The sequence below is a fragment of the Streptopelia decaocto genome, assembly GCF_964273445.1.
Source record: "Streptopelia decaocto genome assembly, chromosome: 5".
Taxonomy (NCBI): domain Eukaryota; kingdom Metazoa; phylum Chordata; class Aves; order Columbiformes; family Columbidae; genus Streptopelia; species Streptopelia decaocto.
The window spans coordinates 7,958,863-7,974,436 of NC_138659.1; the positions used below are offsets into that span (position 1 = coordinate 7,958,863).

The 15,574-nt window shown below is 52.7% G+C and overlaps 1 protein-coding gene across 2 annotated transcripts; it reads right to left on the reverse strand.

The window, feature by feature from the left end:
- Positions 1-215: 215 nt before the first annotated feature.
- GLUL (glutamate-ammonia ligase) lies at positions 216-11,182 on the reverse strand. 2 transcript variants are annotated; one of them, XM_082053978.1, is made up of 7 exons: positions 11,038-11,182; positions 5,844-6,034; positions 4,495-4,656; positions 4,089-4,235; positions 3,473-3,600; positions 3,100-3,299; positions 216-1,940 (listed from the first exon to the last, which is right to left on the reverse strand). In XM_082053978.1, the coding sequence occupies exons 1-7, from the start codon at positions 11,169-11,171 to the stop codon at positions 1,622-1,624; spliced, it is 1,281 nt and encodes a 426-aa protein (XP_081910104.1). In that variant the 5' UTR covers positions 11,172-11,182; the 3' UTR covers positions 216-1,621. The 2 variants fall into 2 exon arrangements, with proteins under 2 accessions (XP_081910104.1, XP_081910105.1); XM_082053979.1 differs by lacking the exon at positions 11,038-11,182 and adding an exon at positions 7,205-7,354.
- Positions 11,183-15,574: the final 4,392 nt, after the last annotated feature.

Here is a 15,574-nt window from a genome sequence, read left to right on the forward strand (position 1 = left end):
AAAACCATACATACAAGGAAACAATCCAATCACCGCCACAAACCTGGAGAGCCCACAGGGATTGCAAGACCCCTGCCCCCCAAAAAACCTCAATCAACTAAAGAAGAGCCAAAGCCTACCCACTATCAGGGTAAAATTCCCTTCAGAAGGTGAAGGCAACGCACGTACAAGAGAAGCTGCCAGGAAGAATCACAGAAAGGAGGCAGAAGTCGGAATTAAGGTTTTGTGCTTTTTTAATTATAAAAAAAAAAAAAGAAACCTATTTGGAAGAAGTCCAAATACAACGGAATAGAACGTGTACCTTCTAAGATACCCAAGTGTAAAATCCCAGAACGTCTGAACCCCCAGCATGAGCTGGGAGGTGTCAGGGCTGGCCAGGAGGGACCAGTGGCCTCTCCCTTCTCCCAGCCCCCATCACAGCTGGATGGCAGGCAGCCCGAGAGCCAGGAAACAGAGACACCAACAGTGTCTTGTAAAACCATTCCATTTTAGCAACTAAGAACATTATGGAAATTAAAAAAAAAAAAAAAAACAACCTAAATCTTTTTTTCTTTTCCTTTATCAACAGCCCTGCTTTAGTGACATGCTAGCCCCGCTGGAAAGGTAAAACACCCACAGATCTGTCTACAATGTGGTTGTTAACCAGTCAACTCCTTGTTCAGGACACCTTCCTCATCTCGATCGAACGAGCTCACAAGCGCGTCGCAGCTGCTCGAGTTACAGTGACAAATGACTCTGTGGGGTTCCTGGATCTGGGAACCGCCTCCTGCAAACTCCACGCTGAGATAAATCTCTGAAATAAGTCTCCTCCACCAAGCCCTCCAAGCTCACCCTCGGTCCCACCTGGAGGCCACTCCGACAGCATCCTCAGGAGCTCTGCCTGCTCTGGCCAGGTGAGTCGTTGGAACTTTGTCTCTTTCTTTTTTTTAAAAAAAAACACTTTCATATACAATTTTTTGTTGGCTTTTTTTATATTTAAATAGAAAAATACTACTTCACTCTGTGTTATGAGCCAGAGATCAGTTGACTTCCAGTGACAGAACCAGGAGTTCTCAATGCTCTTAGGCTGAGCTCAATGCCAGAAGATTCCCAGAAACCTCAGAAGGTAAAGATCTCCCCATCACACCACAGAAGCAGGAGCACGCAGGGCTCCATCAGAGCTCCATCTTCCCTTCGCCGCAGCAGGGAACCAACCTTAGAGAACAATCAGCCTTGCAGAGTGTCAGCGGTGGGGCCAACACCCCAAACCTGACTCTTGGGGGAGTCAGCTGTAGCTTTAAGCTCTCCACTTGCCAACTGGGTTTTTTGTGTGTGCAGTCTGTCCCTGGAAGCCACTGGATCCCATCAGATGTACATATGAATTAGACAAAAAAAAAAAAAAAATAATAAAACAGTGGTTAAAAGTTCTCTAAAGACCTTCTTCCTCCTCTCATCTTCTGAAGAGTCAATGACAAACAGACATGGATAAAACTAAATTTGCCCTCCTCCCCACCTCAAGACAACAAGAGTTACTGAGACACAAAAAATGTGTTATCTTGTACCCTCAGGATTACATCTAGAAGGGAAGATTTAGGGGTGCGGGAATCGCGGGGGGAAGGCGGTGTTTGTGGGCACAGTCCGCTTAGTTCTTGTACTCGAAAGGCTCGTCTCCAGTTTCATTGAGGAGACACGTGCGGACGAGGGCCTCTGTCACAGCATACGGATCACAGTTGGCGGAAGGCCGGCGGTCCTCGAAGTAGCCCCTCTTCTCATGGCCCACGCTCCGGGGGATGCGGATGCTGGCGCCACGGTTGGCCACCCCAGCCGAGAACTCATGGATGTTGGATGTCTCATGGAAACCCGTCAGGCGCCTGGCATTGTCCAGCCCCCCTTTGGGGTCATAGGCACGGATATGGTACTGGTGACGCTTGCTCAGCTTCTCAATGGCCTCTTCAATGTGCCTGCGAAGGGAGCAAGGAAGAGGGGAAGACACAGTGAGTGTCGGATGGGCAATCTGAGCTGAGCCACTCTTGGCTGTTGCATCCAAGCCACAGCAGATTCATCACTGTCCCAAAGCCACTTCATGATGAAGCCTATTTTAAGAAAAATTTATCTGCAGAAAAGGTTGTCAGGAATTGGAACAGGCTGCCCAGGGAACTGGTGGAGTCACCATCCCTGGAGGGGTTTAAAAGACACGTAGATGAGCTTCTTAGGGATATGGTTTAGTGCCAGTGTTTGGTTAATGGCTGGATTCAATGATCTTGAGGGTCTCTTCCAAACAAAATGATTCTATGATTCTGTTCTACTATCCTATGCCCTACATCCCAATCTTCTGATCATCTCAACACAAGGATTCTCTTCACTCCTACTTCTGACCCAAGTTGGTTCTTGGAAATGGATCTCCATGGCCTGAGAAGATCCCTCAGGAGTGCTGTGCATGGGACACCACCAGTTTGACCCATGGCCAAATCCCATAGACATACTGCCCTGAGGAACCTGCTCTCAGAGGGGAGATTTCTTACCACATAAGTTTCTATTTGGGAAGCTCACACAGTCACGGGTTGGCTTATTATCTCAGGGCATCACTAAGAATAAGGCAAGAAAACACCGCTGCCAGGAAGAATCCCTTCATGGAGCTCCACTGCAACCCAGTGCTGTCAGGTCCCAGCACATCAGTCCCATAAGGGAACTAGTATTTTACATTTCCAGGATCTTGTTGTTTAAGAAAACATGTCATTAGCTTCCACAGCCTAGTGTAGACAGAAGTAAATTGTCTTCCTCTTTCATCATGGTCATGCAAAAAAGGCCTATGCTGAATTTATTTGTTTTGGGCAACGGCAGATCAAGAGTTGGGCAGCCTGCTATGAATAGCTGCATCTTGGCCACCCATGCTTCCATCAACACTGGCTGAATTTCCCACCCAACACCAAGATGGGAGTCTATCATTACATAAAGTTATATATCAAAAAAACAAAAAATACAGAAAAAAGGCTCAAACATAACACCAAGCACCAGAGTGACGTCTCCCATGCAGCCAAAACTCTGTAAAAAGTTCACTGCTACCAAGTCCAGCCTGCTGCCTAGCAAACACATACTGCTGGCCCATCTCAAAACACTTACTTGAGACCTCCGTCTTCCCTCATTTCCTTGGTACTGAAGTTGGTGTGACAGCCAGCACCGTTCCAGTTCCCAGGGATGGGCTTGGGATCGAAGGACACGATGACACCAAAGTCTTCGCACACCCGGTGGAGGATGAAGCGTGCAATCCAGAGGTGATCGCCCATCTCAATCCCTTCGCATGGTCCCACCTGGAACTCCCACTACAAGGAGGAGGAGTGACTGGCTCAGTGGTGCAGAGACAATCCACAGCGAGACATTTCCCACCCCCTTACGCTCTGATTGTCGACAAAACTAGTGGCTCAGAGCCAAATGCTCCCGCTGCTTGGGTTTTTTCTGTTCTGTCTCACTCCACGAGGCACCTAAAACAATTTACCTGGGCTGGCATCACTTCTGCATTGGTTCCTCCAATTTTCACACCAGCATACAGGCATGCTCGGTAGTGGGCCTCCACAATGTCCCTGCCATAGGCTTTGTCTGCCCCTACACCGCAGTAGTATGGACCTGCAATGGCACAGGTGGACAGCAAGAAAAACATGAGTTTCCAGAAAGAAAAAAGGCTCATACTCAGTGAAAACAGAGCACACACAAGGGAAGAACTCTACAAAGGCATGTGATGTGTGGAAAAGCCCTCAAATCCGTTTTTCACAGTAGCACTAGCAGAGCACTGATGGAGAGAGGGTCCCTCCAATAGTCTGGGTTTGTAATCTGTCATGCTCCTGCTAGGCAAGTTTTTAAATCACCTGCAGACTAACAAACCAAGCAGCAAATTTGTATGTGGCAAAGGACCATCTCAACCTTTCTGCAATGACCTTAATTTCATGGGTTAGTTTTTGCCAATATCCTGCTTGATATTGTCCCCCCTCAGTTCTAGAAACACCTCAAATCTTTCAGCTCACCCAAAGCAGTTAAGTTGCATCCCACAGATTACAGTGCAATCACCGCACTAAGGAATCCTGACTTGGTCCAGCACAGACTCCCCGAGAGGTTACCTTGGGGTCCAGGGAAGCCATTGGAAGGCCAGCCAAACGGATGTCCATCTGTCCCCAGAAGAGTGTACTCTTGTTCCATCCCAAACCAGGGGTGCTGGTTGGACACCATATCCATAATCCGCCTGCAGGTGTGGCGGAGATTTGTCTCTAGAACAAAAAAAAACAACACAAGGCTTATTAGCATCTCCACCTCCACTCCCTCCTCTATTTATTTACAGTTTGCGTCCCAGCAGCATTGGTGAAGAATCCCAGGAACAGCCCTTTCTCCACCACTAGCACTTTAACTTTCAGGACCGGGATTTTTTTTGTGCCATGCACAACACAGAAGGCATGAACAGCATTTGGACAGGTGTCCCCCTCCCCAGAAACACCAGCTCCACCAGGAGAAGAGAGAAGGTCCATTCACCTGCAGACTGGCGATTGTATTTGAAGACCTCGCAGAGAACTAGTTTATTGGGATCCTTGCGAAAAGGGTCCCGAAACATCGCAGCAGGTCGCAGGTACATGTCACTGTTGGAGCCTTCAGACTGGAAGGTGCTAGAGCCATCAAAATTCCACTCGGGAAGATCTGGAGTGGAGAGAGGAAGGAGGCACAGTGACCAAGGGTCTCTGGTCACCAGGGTGGGCTCCCCACCACCCTCCAGTATTACAGAGATGAAGATGCTTGTATGGGACAGACCTACAATAGGTTTAATCCCAGCTCAGTTGGTTTTGTTCCAAATGGGGGAAGTAAAAAAACAAAACACCGAAACAAGCAAAAAACAGGAGAGTGCACGTCCCCAACCACCCTGGGAAACACAAGGAGCTGGGCTGCTGGCCAAGCCCAAGCAAACCGAGCAGCACTAAGGACGTTTTCTATGTCGCAACAACCCAGGGGGATGAGCAGAGCACCCAGTCTCCTCACAGAGGTGCCTGGGCAATCTGGGAGAGGGCAGAGCTTCAAGCTGGAGGAATGAGGGGCACCACAAAATACCCTTATCCATGCTGCACAGCCTGGAGAAGGTGGGCAAGCAAATATCACATGTGGAGCCTCATATGGAGGAGGAGGAGGAGTATGGGCAGCTTGGTCCCTTTGCCCACCCCTCCTGGCTCCGCACTGCCCTCCGGGTCAAAGCACAGCAGTGAACTCCACCCGGGAGTGTCATCTCCTCCATATCCTGGGGGGAAAGTGGGAGGATGGGAAGCACAGAGATTTAAAGGGAGCTGTGCCAACCACTCCCTTAGAGGGAAAGGGGGAAAGGAAAAAAAAAGATAATTCTGCTCAGTCACACACAGTATTTTCATTTCATAACTGTCTCCAGCCAGCACCATGGCAACCTGGGGAAAATCCTAATGCTATTATTGTGTAAGCTGGGACTGTTTGTTCTGAGGGACACAAGCTCTTAATTACACCGGATAGCTCCATTCTTTCCCCTCCACTTTCTTCTGCCAAACTACTTCCGGCCAAAATGAGCACTTGAGAGTCAATGGGCTGCCCAGCCCCTGCCAACAGCCCCCTCCGCAGTGAGGCAGTGCCAGGGACAGGCTCCCAACCCTGGGCATCTCACTGAAACTCCACATCTGGAGAGCTGGGAACATTCCCCTGGGCTATCCGGGGCAAGAGGTAACTGGGAGGGGGGGAGGAGTGGCGTCTTCCTCAAATACCATCCTTCTGCCATGAAAACGAGAGAAATGGCATCCTTTCTCTGTAGCAGCCACGTACAGCTGCTTTCTCCACCCGTCGAGGGGCAGCGAATCCGGCACTTGCCCTCTCACCTTCCAGGCTCTTGGGCTCGTGGTCCAGCGTGCGGGTTTTGCAGCGGAGGTGCTCCCCTGTCCCGTCGATCCAGATGTACATGGCTTGGACCTTGTCCCCCTGCGGCAGCTTCATGTACATGTGCTTGATAGCTTTGCTCAGGTGGGAGCTCGCCGAGGTGGCCATGGCTGCAGAGCGGACGAGGGGGTTCCTGCAAGGGACGATACAAAAAACAACCCAAGTCGTCAGCCCGTCCCTGTGCTCCCAGATTTTTCACCCCCCCGAACCAGGGAGGAGCACGAGACAGCTCAGCACGGGGCTGGCTGTCATCTCCAGCAGTCCCATGTTGTTCTGCAGGCAGCAAACACAGCAGCTCGGGCAGACGCAGGCAGCTAGGAAAGCCCTATTCCAGAAGTGATGCCTTCAAAGCATCCCGTTAAAACTCAAACTCCTGCCAAAAACATAGATCTTATCCACCAAGCAACAGCCTTCAAAAGTGCTCCTCAGCCCTATGTGAACTTTTCACCTCTGTGTTCACCACTGCTCTGGAACAAGGCTAATGCACAATGAAAGCTTTCTTAATATATTTTAATAATAATGATAATGGCTTTCTTAATATACTTCCTTCAGCAATGACGGCTTGCCAGCCCCAGCTGCCTTCTCTGATCAGCTGATGTTATCCAAACTTTGTCTAGGGCAGGAGGCAGCAAAAAAACAATCAACAAGGAGCATAAGCAACCCCTGAGCAACCCAGGCAGCAATGGGGAGGCCAAAGGGGCTCTGGGGAGACCAGCAGCATCCCTGCCAAGTCCAGAGAGCCTAGAGCTGAGCTCCCAGGGACAACCAGCCCACATGTGACAGGACCACGGCAGCCTGGGGCCCACACAAAATGCAAATTATTTGAAAATTTGAAGTTACTTGGAAGAGTCACTCCAACACCCTACAACCCCCTGCAGGGAGACTCCGGTTGCCCGGACTGGCCCTCCCCAGCCCACCCTGTTCCTCTGCGCTGCCGGGGGGGGTCCCCGCGGGTCCCATTCCACTGCAAGACGCATCACCCACGCATACATCTGCTGGCAGGGGGGAAGGCACCCATATTTAAGCAAGCAGCTAGAGAGCTTCATGAAGAAAAAAAAAAAAAAAGAAGTGCAAAAAGCATCTGTTTTCAAGAGAAAACTCAAGTTGCCTCTCCATGCCCCCTGCCACAAAAACAACAAAAAAAAAGCGAAGCAGGAACTTTCCCCTACAAGGTCTGGCCAAACAGCTACCGGGGAGCCCCGGACCTGGCACAAGGCGGAGCGTCTCCCCCCCGCCCCTGGGGCCATGGCGGTGGGGAAGCAGCTGCCGACCCCGGACACCCCCAGCCCCGCGGGGCCCTTACCTGGAGCGGGCTCGGCGCGGGGATCCCACGCTCGGCTCCCAGGGCCGCGCCCGCCGCCGCTTTATGGAGCCGCCGCGCCGGCCCCGCCGCACTGATTGGGCAGCGGCGGCCGGGCCCGGGGGCAGGACGGGCCCGGGGGGGACACGGGGCCGCCGCTCCGCCCCCCTCCGCCGCTTCCTCCGGCGGCAGCAGCGCGGATGGGCTGTCACTGCACCCCCCGGCCCCGGGAAAGGGAGGGGAGATCCCGCTTCGCTCCGCACAGAGAGAGAGGGGGGACAGAAAGCAGAGCGAAGGGAGGGGTCAGGGGGAGCTGAGGTCCATTTTGCAACCCACCACCCCGTCCCCCCCCGCCAGCCCGTAAAAAAACAACCCCTCGTCTCTCATAGTTCTGAGAGAGCGGTTGCGGGAGCAAATCCAGGGCTTTCCGCAGCGTTTACATTAGCGGCTGCCTTTGCATAACTCGCAGGGATAGTAATCAGCCGCCCTGGGTAAACAGGGCAGCAGGGCAAGAGAGGAACGGGAGACCCCGCCCCGCAAGCCCTGAGCCCAGGCTCTGGCTTGGTGCATATTTTGGGGGGGGTGGGGGAATGAGCAGTGCTTCTGTAATACCCCTTGCAGCAGCTTAAACAGGCTCCAGCACCTGGATTTGCCGCCGAGACCCTCGCTCCAGGGCACAGGATCAGTCACTGTCACACGACCACAGGAGAAATCACCCAGCAAGAGCACCCACTTCAGAGGCACCCAGCAAACTTCAGGCATTGCCCAGTATTTTTCCACCCCAGCAGCTGGCTTGCTGTCCCATCCTCAACCCCTGTTCCACCCTCCCAGCCTGCACCCAGGGGGTGGGAGAGAGATGCCAGCACTAGCAGGAGCTGCTGCTGCCTGTGTGCACACACACACACACGGCCAAGCAAATGCCACCCACACACCTATCCAGGGGTGACAGGATCCTGGGCGACACCAAAATTGCTATTCCTCGAGAAGCCAGACTCTCCTGACCTACTGCCCTACTGAAGACGCAGCCTCAGCACAGCCAGAAGCTGGGCAGAAAATGGCCAGGGAGAGCCAGATCCTCAGCCAGGAGGAGGTGAAAGTGCTGGCTAAGGCCTCACCTTGATTTATGGCTCATCTCAAGAGCTGGATCAGCACCCTGCCTCCGGGAACAACCCAGCTCATTCTTGACCACAACCTCGCAGCAGCCGCAAATGTGTGTTAATCGCCCGAGGCTGTCCAGGACCAAGGTGAAATTCAGGTGATTTCCACCTCTTCACATTGCTTGGGCAAGTCAAAGCCACCAAACATTACAACACAAACTGCCTTCCCCAGTATCCCAGTTCCTGCACCCTATGTACAGAGCAAAGGTTTCAAACTAATTTCAAACAAATGCTGTGTTTATACCTATAGAAATTAGCTCAGAATCCCATATTCAGACCAAGCGCAGCTGCCATCACCTGAATCTAACAGCTCAGCTGAAGAAAAAGGAGGCAGGAACTGGTGCCGAGATCCAGCCAGGTCAGGAGAGACCCAGAATAGCTCCCATAAAGAGGAATTGTCAAGCCACAGGTAATGTAAAGCTGTGACCAACCCTTTTCCCTAGGTTTGCAGAGAGGATTTTTTTTAATCGGGACACTGACAGCTCTGATAGCTCCCAATTCTTGGAAATGTGCTTGATATCTACAAATTTCCCAGAAACTTTGGCCACCAGAGCTGGCTGCAAACAAGCCCGGGGTGTTTACGTGCGGGAGTCCCTGTGGCGTGGGGTGACCCTCACCCCATCTGAGCAGCTCCTCATTTCACCCGCTGAGCTCCAAGCAACCCCGAAGGGAAGCGGGGAGCGAAAGCAACTTGACGTAAACATTGCCTCTCCCTCCCATAAATGCATGCCGGCTAGCAAACCCCTGGCCTGGGAGAAACCCCCAGCGTGGGCAAGGATGTCAGGGCTGGGGTGGGAGAGGGAGGATGTCGCTCCCTGCCCCGGGGAGGTTTGGTGACAGTCCCATACCCTCGCCCTGCACAACATGTTTACGAGCCGGCGGAGACGCGCCGGGCGCTGCAGCCGCGGGGCCAGCGCCCCCTCCCGGGAACCCGGCGGGGTGAGAAACTTCCCTTTGGCGTCCCGCAGAGCTCCCGACAGCTTGTTTACTGCCTGACTTCCCCTCCTCCCCTTGCAGGCTGCTGGAGTTTTTTTGGGAAACTCGGCTGAGCCTGTTTTTTCGCCCAGCTGCGTGCTCCAGTGACCCTTATTGTCACGAGCCGTTCGACGAGACAAAAACCTCACGGGGGAGCTGGGGGAAGGCACGATGCCAACAGGTGACACCTCCCAGGAGTGGATTTAAATCAGCCTTCAAAGGGCCCCGCGCTAAATGCGCAGTGAGCCGGCCAGAGACAATGCAGCGCTCCAGGGGCGAGTCCCAACTGGCACATGTTTTTCTTTTTCCCTCCTATTAATTCGTGGGAACACCTTTATTCGCCTGCCCTGACACTTCCCTCCGGCACGGTTTACATCCTGCAAGAATTGCCAGGGTTGGAAAGTGCCTGGTGGGCTGAAGGTGCAGTCAGGGCTGGACTTCGCAGCCTTCTGCCTCCAAGGCAGCAAGGCAAACCTGGCAGGGACAGGACGTAACTAGGGGACAGCACGAGACGTGCCCTTTTTTATGTGTGCCTAGTCCAATACTACCTTGGCACCTCTTTGCCTGACCCCAGCCAGGAGCCAGGCAGCAATGAGGGGCCATGTCTTCCCTCCCCACCATGCCTTGCTGGGGCTGCTGTGATGCATTCGTGTCTGCATGTCCCCCCTATTGCTGTCCCGATGTCAACCCCCCCAGCTGCCTTGGGCAACCTGCTCTTAGCACAGGGCCCTTGCACCCCTGCTTGGCAGCTGGGACCCCCTGAAAGTGTAGTCTTATAAGTTTGGGAATGTCTTAAAATGCAGAAATGCCACACCACAAGGGGGGTGGGAAAAGGAGGGAGCAATTCAAGGATTAAAAAGGCAAGGTATGAATCTTCCCTGTTGCTCAGGCCATGGGGCAGGTGACCACTGGCTTTTCTCCTGCAGTGCTGGACTCTTTCCCAGCACCTTGGGGACATCTTGAAGGGTGGCCCCTTACTGCAGACCTTGCAGCTGGAGAGCTGGCCATCCTTGAAATCTCAGTCCCAGCAGATTGCAGACCTGGTCCGCTAAGCCTGGGTACTCATTTGCCTTTCACCACCACTAAATGCAATGTCTTGAATATAAATTATTTATTTTTTAAACTGTGATGTCATCACACAGGGAAGAGGAACAGTCCACTTCCTTGTGACCAGTCAGGTCTTAGGAGGAGGCCTGATGCACCCAAAATGCCCCAACATCCAGCAATGGCAGAGCTGGGAGGGAACAAGGACGAGCATCTCTCCATCCCCAACAGCTAAGACATTCCCAAATTCAAATACACCATTTTCAGACTCATCTAGGAATGCGCTTTAGGCTGCAACGTCTGGGATAAGGAGAAACACACCCGAGTGAGACCAGACATGGGCTGGATGCCCTGATGGTGCATTGGCTCTATCTCTGCCCACTACTATGCACAGCTGCCTCTGCTTGCACCCACCACAGCATGCCCACCGCCACTGGGACCAGTGCTCTGGAGGGACCCACAGGGTTGAAGGAACTGGAGATGCAGACCCTTTTACTCATGATTAGCAAGGGTTGGAAAAATGAACCTAATGCCTTAGCATGATGAGCAAGCACTTAATTCACAAGTTGCCTCAATAAGACTCGAAGAGCAGTCACTGATGGAGGAGAGGGAGCTCGCCACGGGGTGGGGGAAGCGTCTGCACTGGGTGGGGGAACTGACCTTGTGCAAGCAGCGGTGGCCGACGGGTCTCCCCCGGAGTGTTGCAGGAGGTTGACGAAACCCCCCAGGGCAGGGAGGCGGTAGCTGCTGGCCCGATAAGTGAGCAAACATTGCACGCTCCGCAGCAGAGCCATGCTCCCTTTGAAGGTGCTGCCAGGGTCAAGGGTAGTGGAGGGGTGGTGGCCAGAGAGGGCTTTCGGAGGCTGAGCTGATTACCTGGGTTGCACAGAAGGGCAATTTAGGAAAATCAATTAATAAATTAAAAAGTGCAGAGGCATACGCAAAGGAAAAAAAAAAACAACACCCTCCCTATGCAGCTCGGCTGCAATACCCACCCATGACACATTTTGGGGAAGAGGGGCCTTGGGAACACAGCAGCCTCGTGCAAACCTTCCTGGTTGCTTGCAACTGCTTCTCCACCCCTTTCTCAGCCACCTTTGGTGCTGGTCACCATGCCAGATGCCCGCCTTGCCACCCCACGCAGCAAACTGTGGCATTGCATCATCCCCGAGCAGCCCCCTTTCCCTGGCTCCCCCCAGGGGAGGGCTCTTTGCAGAAGGGACATAGCTGCTGCCAGCCCGGGGACAGCCTGGCCGCAACCCTGGCAGGCAGCACCTACCTCTGCCCTGCACACCTGCAGACCTTGCGCAGAGGCCGAGCGTCTTCAGCGAGCCGGGGCCGCCGCCGGGGAGCACGTGCTCGCCTTCAAAAAGTGACCCGGGGAAGCTGGAAGATGAGAACATGTCAGGGGCAGGCGGGATTTGAGACCTAGAAATCACTTGGCTGGGTTTGCTCGCTGTGCAAGGGTGGAGAATATCCCAGGGAGCGCTCAGCACATGCCTTTCCCTGCAGTTGGAAATTGGTCACAGTGTGCATTGGCAGGTTTGGGTTTTTTTTGTCGTCTTTTTTTTTTTTTATTAGCACTGTTCATGCTGTTAAATGTGCTCCCAGCTAGGTCACGGCAGTGTTAGCTGTGGCTGGCAGATTAATTTCAGCCTAATACCCTTCACAGCTCTGTAAGTGAGCGTGCAGAAATCCCCAAAGCACTGCTCAAGTGCGTTCAATAGTAGGATCCAGACCTGACCTTATAAAAGGTAACAAGCAAAGCACTATTGTCCGTGTCCCTTCCCTATGGCTGAATTAGGTCCCCGTCCTGCCGCAGCGCTTGCCGAACCTGCACTGGTGAAGTCAACAGACCCAGCCACATGTATAAGGTTACACAAGCGATTTCACTTGGGCTGGAGAAGAGACAAGCAAGCGCAGAGCTTGCTGCAAGGGCTGTCAGGTGTAACGGGTCGGAGCCCAGCCTTCACCCTAAATCACAAGCAAGGAAACTACAGATAGATGTCAATAGGCTCAAAAATATTTCTGATTTATGTAAGGAAATACCAGAGACATCCTTGCTAAGAGAAGGAGACTGAGCATAAAAATCACATTAAAAAGAGTAATCCTAATATATTCAAGAAAGGAATGAATATTTAAAGCTGAACTGCCATACCTGGGATCTCAGACAATTCCAGTTTTAAGGTGCTGTGGGCCCAAAAATACCAAACTCATTGCTGACAGTCTTTGAAACATCCTAAACTATTTATATGAGAACAGGCTGGGGCTGAATGGGGGACAAGAAAAAAACAACAACCCAGTATTGCCTCAAAAGCTCACTCAGGGCATATGACACATATGCTAGAAGGAGAGGAGGTTTGTGCAGCAAGGTGCTTGCGCCGCTCCCTCGCACTGGAGTTGGGCTGCGGACCATCACCTGAGACCAAAAGCAACGCCGAGGTGTTTGGGGCTGCCGTGAGTCAGTGGGGACCGATTGTGGCTTCAGGGGGAACAACCCTCATCCCCCCACAGCACTGAAAAAAGCAGGTTGGGCTGATGGGGAGGTTGACCCCGCCGTCGGGCAGCCTTGGACTTTGCCGCCGTGGCGAGCCATGCCAGTTTATGTTGGGCAAGGATAAGAAACCCAGCCCTGTCCCCTCTGCCACCCCAGAGCACGAGGCTCTGCTGCTGGCGGAGGTGACCTCAGGTCTATCAAGGGTGGGCTGCTCCCCATGTCAGGGGGATGGAGGACACAGGTAATTTGGGCTTGGACAGAGAGGGAGTGAAGCCCTTCTGACGTGTTTGGTGTTGCAACCTGGCCCTTATCTTTGTACAAAGAGTCCAACTGCTCCACGCTCGTCTCTGAGCCCCCCTTCTAAACGTGGGTTGTGTTCATGCATTTGCCTCTTTTTTAAAGCCTCTTTTTTATTAAGCTTTTTTGTGTTGTTTAATAGTCACACAGCTCATGTGAGCTCATTTTCTGAGGAGCTGTTGCAGCATAACAAAGAGGGTAAATATACTCATGCACACACAGAGCAAACCCCGGGAAGGTACAGCTGGGCTGAGCGGGGCTCCATCCTGCCAGACTTAGGTTAATGGTTCAACTTGATCTTAATGGTCTTTTCCAACCTAAACAATTCTGTGATTCTATTCTACCTCATGGGGAGGGACTTGGAAACAGCCCCTTGCATTCCCACAGTAACTGCACTGGGCTGTTCCTGCTCACAACCGTGGTCCTTTCTCAGCAGAAACAAGCACAGTTGCACTGAGGTCAGCCTAGAGCCAGATAGGCACCAGCAGAGCTACGCCTGCCTCTGAGGAGCTCGCTGTCACCAACTGGAAAATATACATATTTGTGACAGTTGCAGCCTTTCCCTAAGGACTTTTGAGCCTTTCCTGTGTGATACAGCCACACCAGCTCATCCCTACCCCCTCTTTTCTTGGGCTTAGCAGCACAAATCTTTATGAATTTGTGGTCAGAGCTGCTCACCCGAAAGACAACATCCCTACGTTGTCACCACGAGGACACAAACGCCACCCACTACTGTTACACCCAACAGCTTCAACCACTGTCAGTAATGAAGTGTGGCCGGTGCCTTGCGGTGTGACAGGACGTTACCTCCCCAGGGTACACACTTGTGCACAGACAATTTAAGCGTGATCTCTAACAAGTCTTTGTCGTGTTCCTCCTGGCCTGGTACAACACCAGTTATCCTCCTTGCACGGGTCAGTACAGCTGTGCGCAAAGAAATGAGCTCACTTGCTCAGGGTGATGGTGAGAGCCAGTGCCAGCAGCCCAGGGCTGTCACCCTCGGGTCCCCAGCACCAGCCCGACAATTAATTACGAGTCACCCCTGTACTAATTGCTGCTGTGGAGTCACAAGCCCGTTGCTGAAATGCGGAGCCCTGTGGCTGCCTGGGACAGCTTCGCATTCCTGATTTGACAGCGCCACCTCGTGATGTGTCCCCATCCTGGGGACCCTGCGGGGTGCAGGCAGCTGCCTGTATCAAGGTGCTTCTGGGGAAGCCCTTACACGTGTTTTAACCTGCCCGTGCCCACGCAGGGGACACTAACAGGGACTGCAGCCACAGCGACAGAAGGGGACATGACCCTCAATATAATGCAACTGTATTTTGTTAATGGTCAGAACGAGAGAGCTCAAGGCTTCCTAGAAACACAAGGTTGGCAGATTCTACCCTGCAGCCCCCCACTTAGGCAAGCCCAGAAGAAATGTCCAGTTCAGAAGAAGCCTCAAAACCTCTGCTCCACACTCTTCACAGGCCACGAAACCCTTCCCACTCCCACCAAGCCACAGACAAGCAGACCCACTTCTTTGCTGCAAGGCACGTCAGGGACCCCAGGCACAATGGTGCCCAAAACATGGAGGGCACTAAAAGCTCTGCCAGGTCTGACACCACGGCATTATGGACCAGGGGATCAAATACCCACCTGGGGAGCAGATTCCTCCTCTTGCCAGGGAAACAGATGACTGCTGCTGCAAGACAGTTGCGGTTCCTTCTTTCTTTCTCCTTTTCCCACTGGAGGGTTTCCAAGGTTGGGTTTCAGCCCCAGATCTGATGAAGCAGAAGAGCTTATAAGAAATCTGGGGTTGATCTCTCTGGGAAAGCTATAGCAGGGGCTCCTGTGAAATTTCCATCACCACCTGCACAGATGCACTGTCAGCAGCCGTGTGCAGTGCTGAGGTGCTACCGAGAACACAGTTTGAAGGCAAGAAGTTTGACCAAGTGGGGAGAAGGGAAAGGTTTCATTTTGGGAATGCCCAAGTGCATTTGCAGGACGGGTGATTAGAAAAGTGTCATTTCCCTGAAGGACAGCAAAGAGGGAGGTGCTGAGAGCCCTGTGGTCCCCAAGAGCCCTGTAGCCCCCCTGAAGACTCACTGGACAAGTGTGTCACAAGCAGCATGGCATTCTAGAACATGTCCCCGGGACAAAACAGCACGATGGCCACGGGTGAGTTACCTTTCCTGGGGCGTTCAGCCCCTCTAATCAGACCTCAAAGGGGACAGCAGGTTAGGCTTCACATGGGTGCACTGGGACCCAAATTTCATGGACTGTCGCAGGTCCAAATCCTCCTATGTGTGCACGGGACAAGCTCATACTGCACATCCCCTAGAACCGTCCCTTTCAAAATGCATCCTTTGGTTCGCATTTATATCACATTTGGCAACACAAAGCTCAGGTAACTTTCTCTTC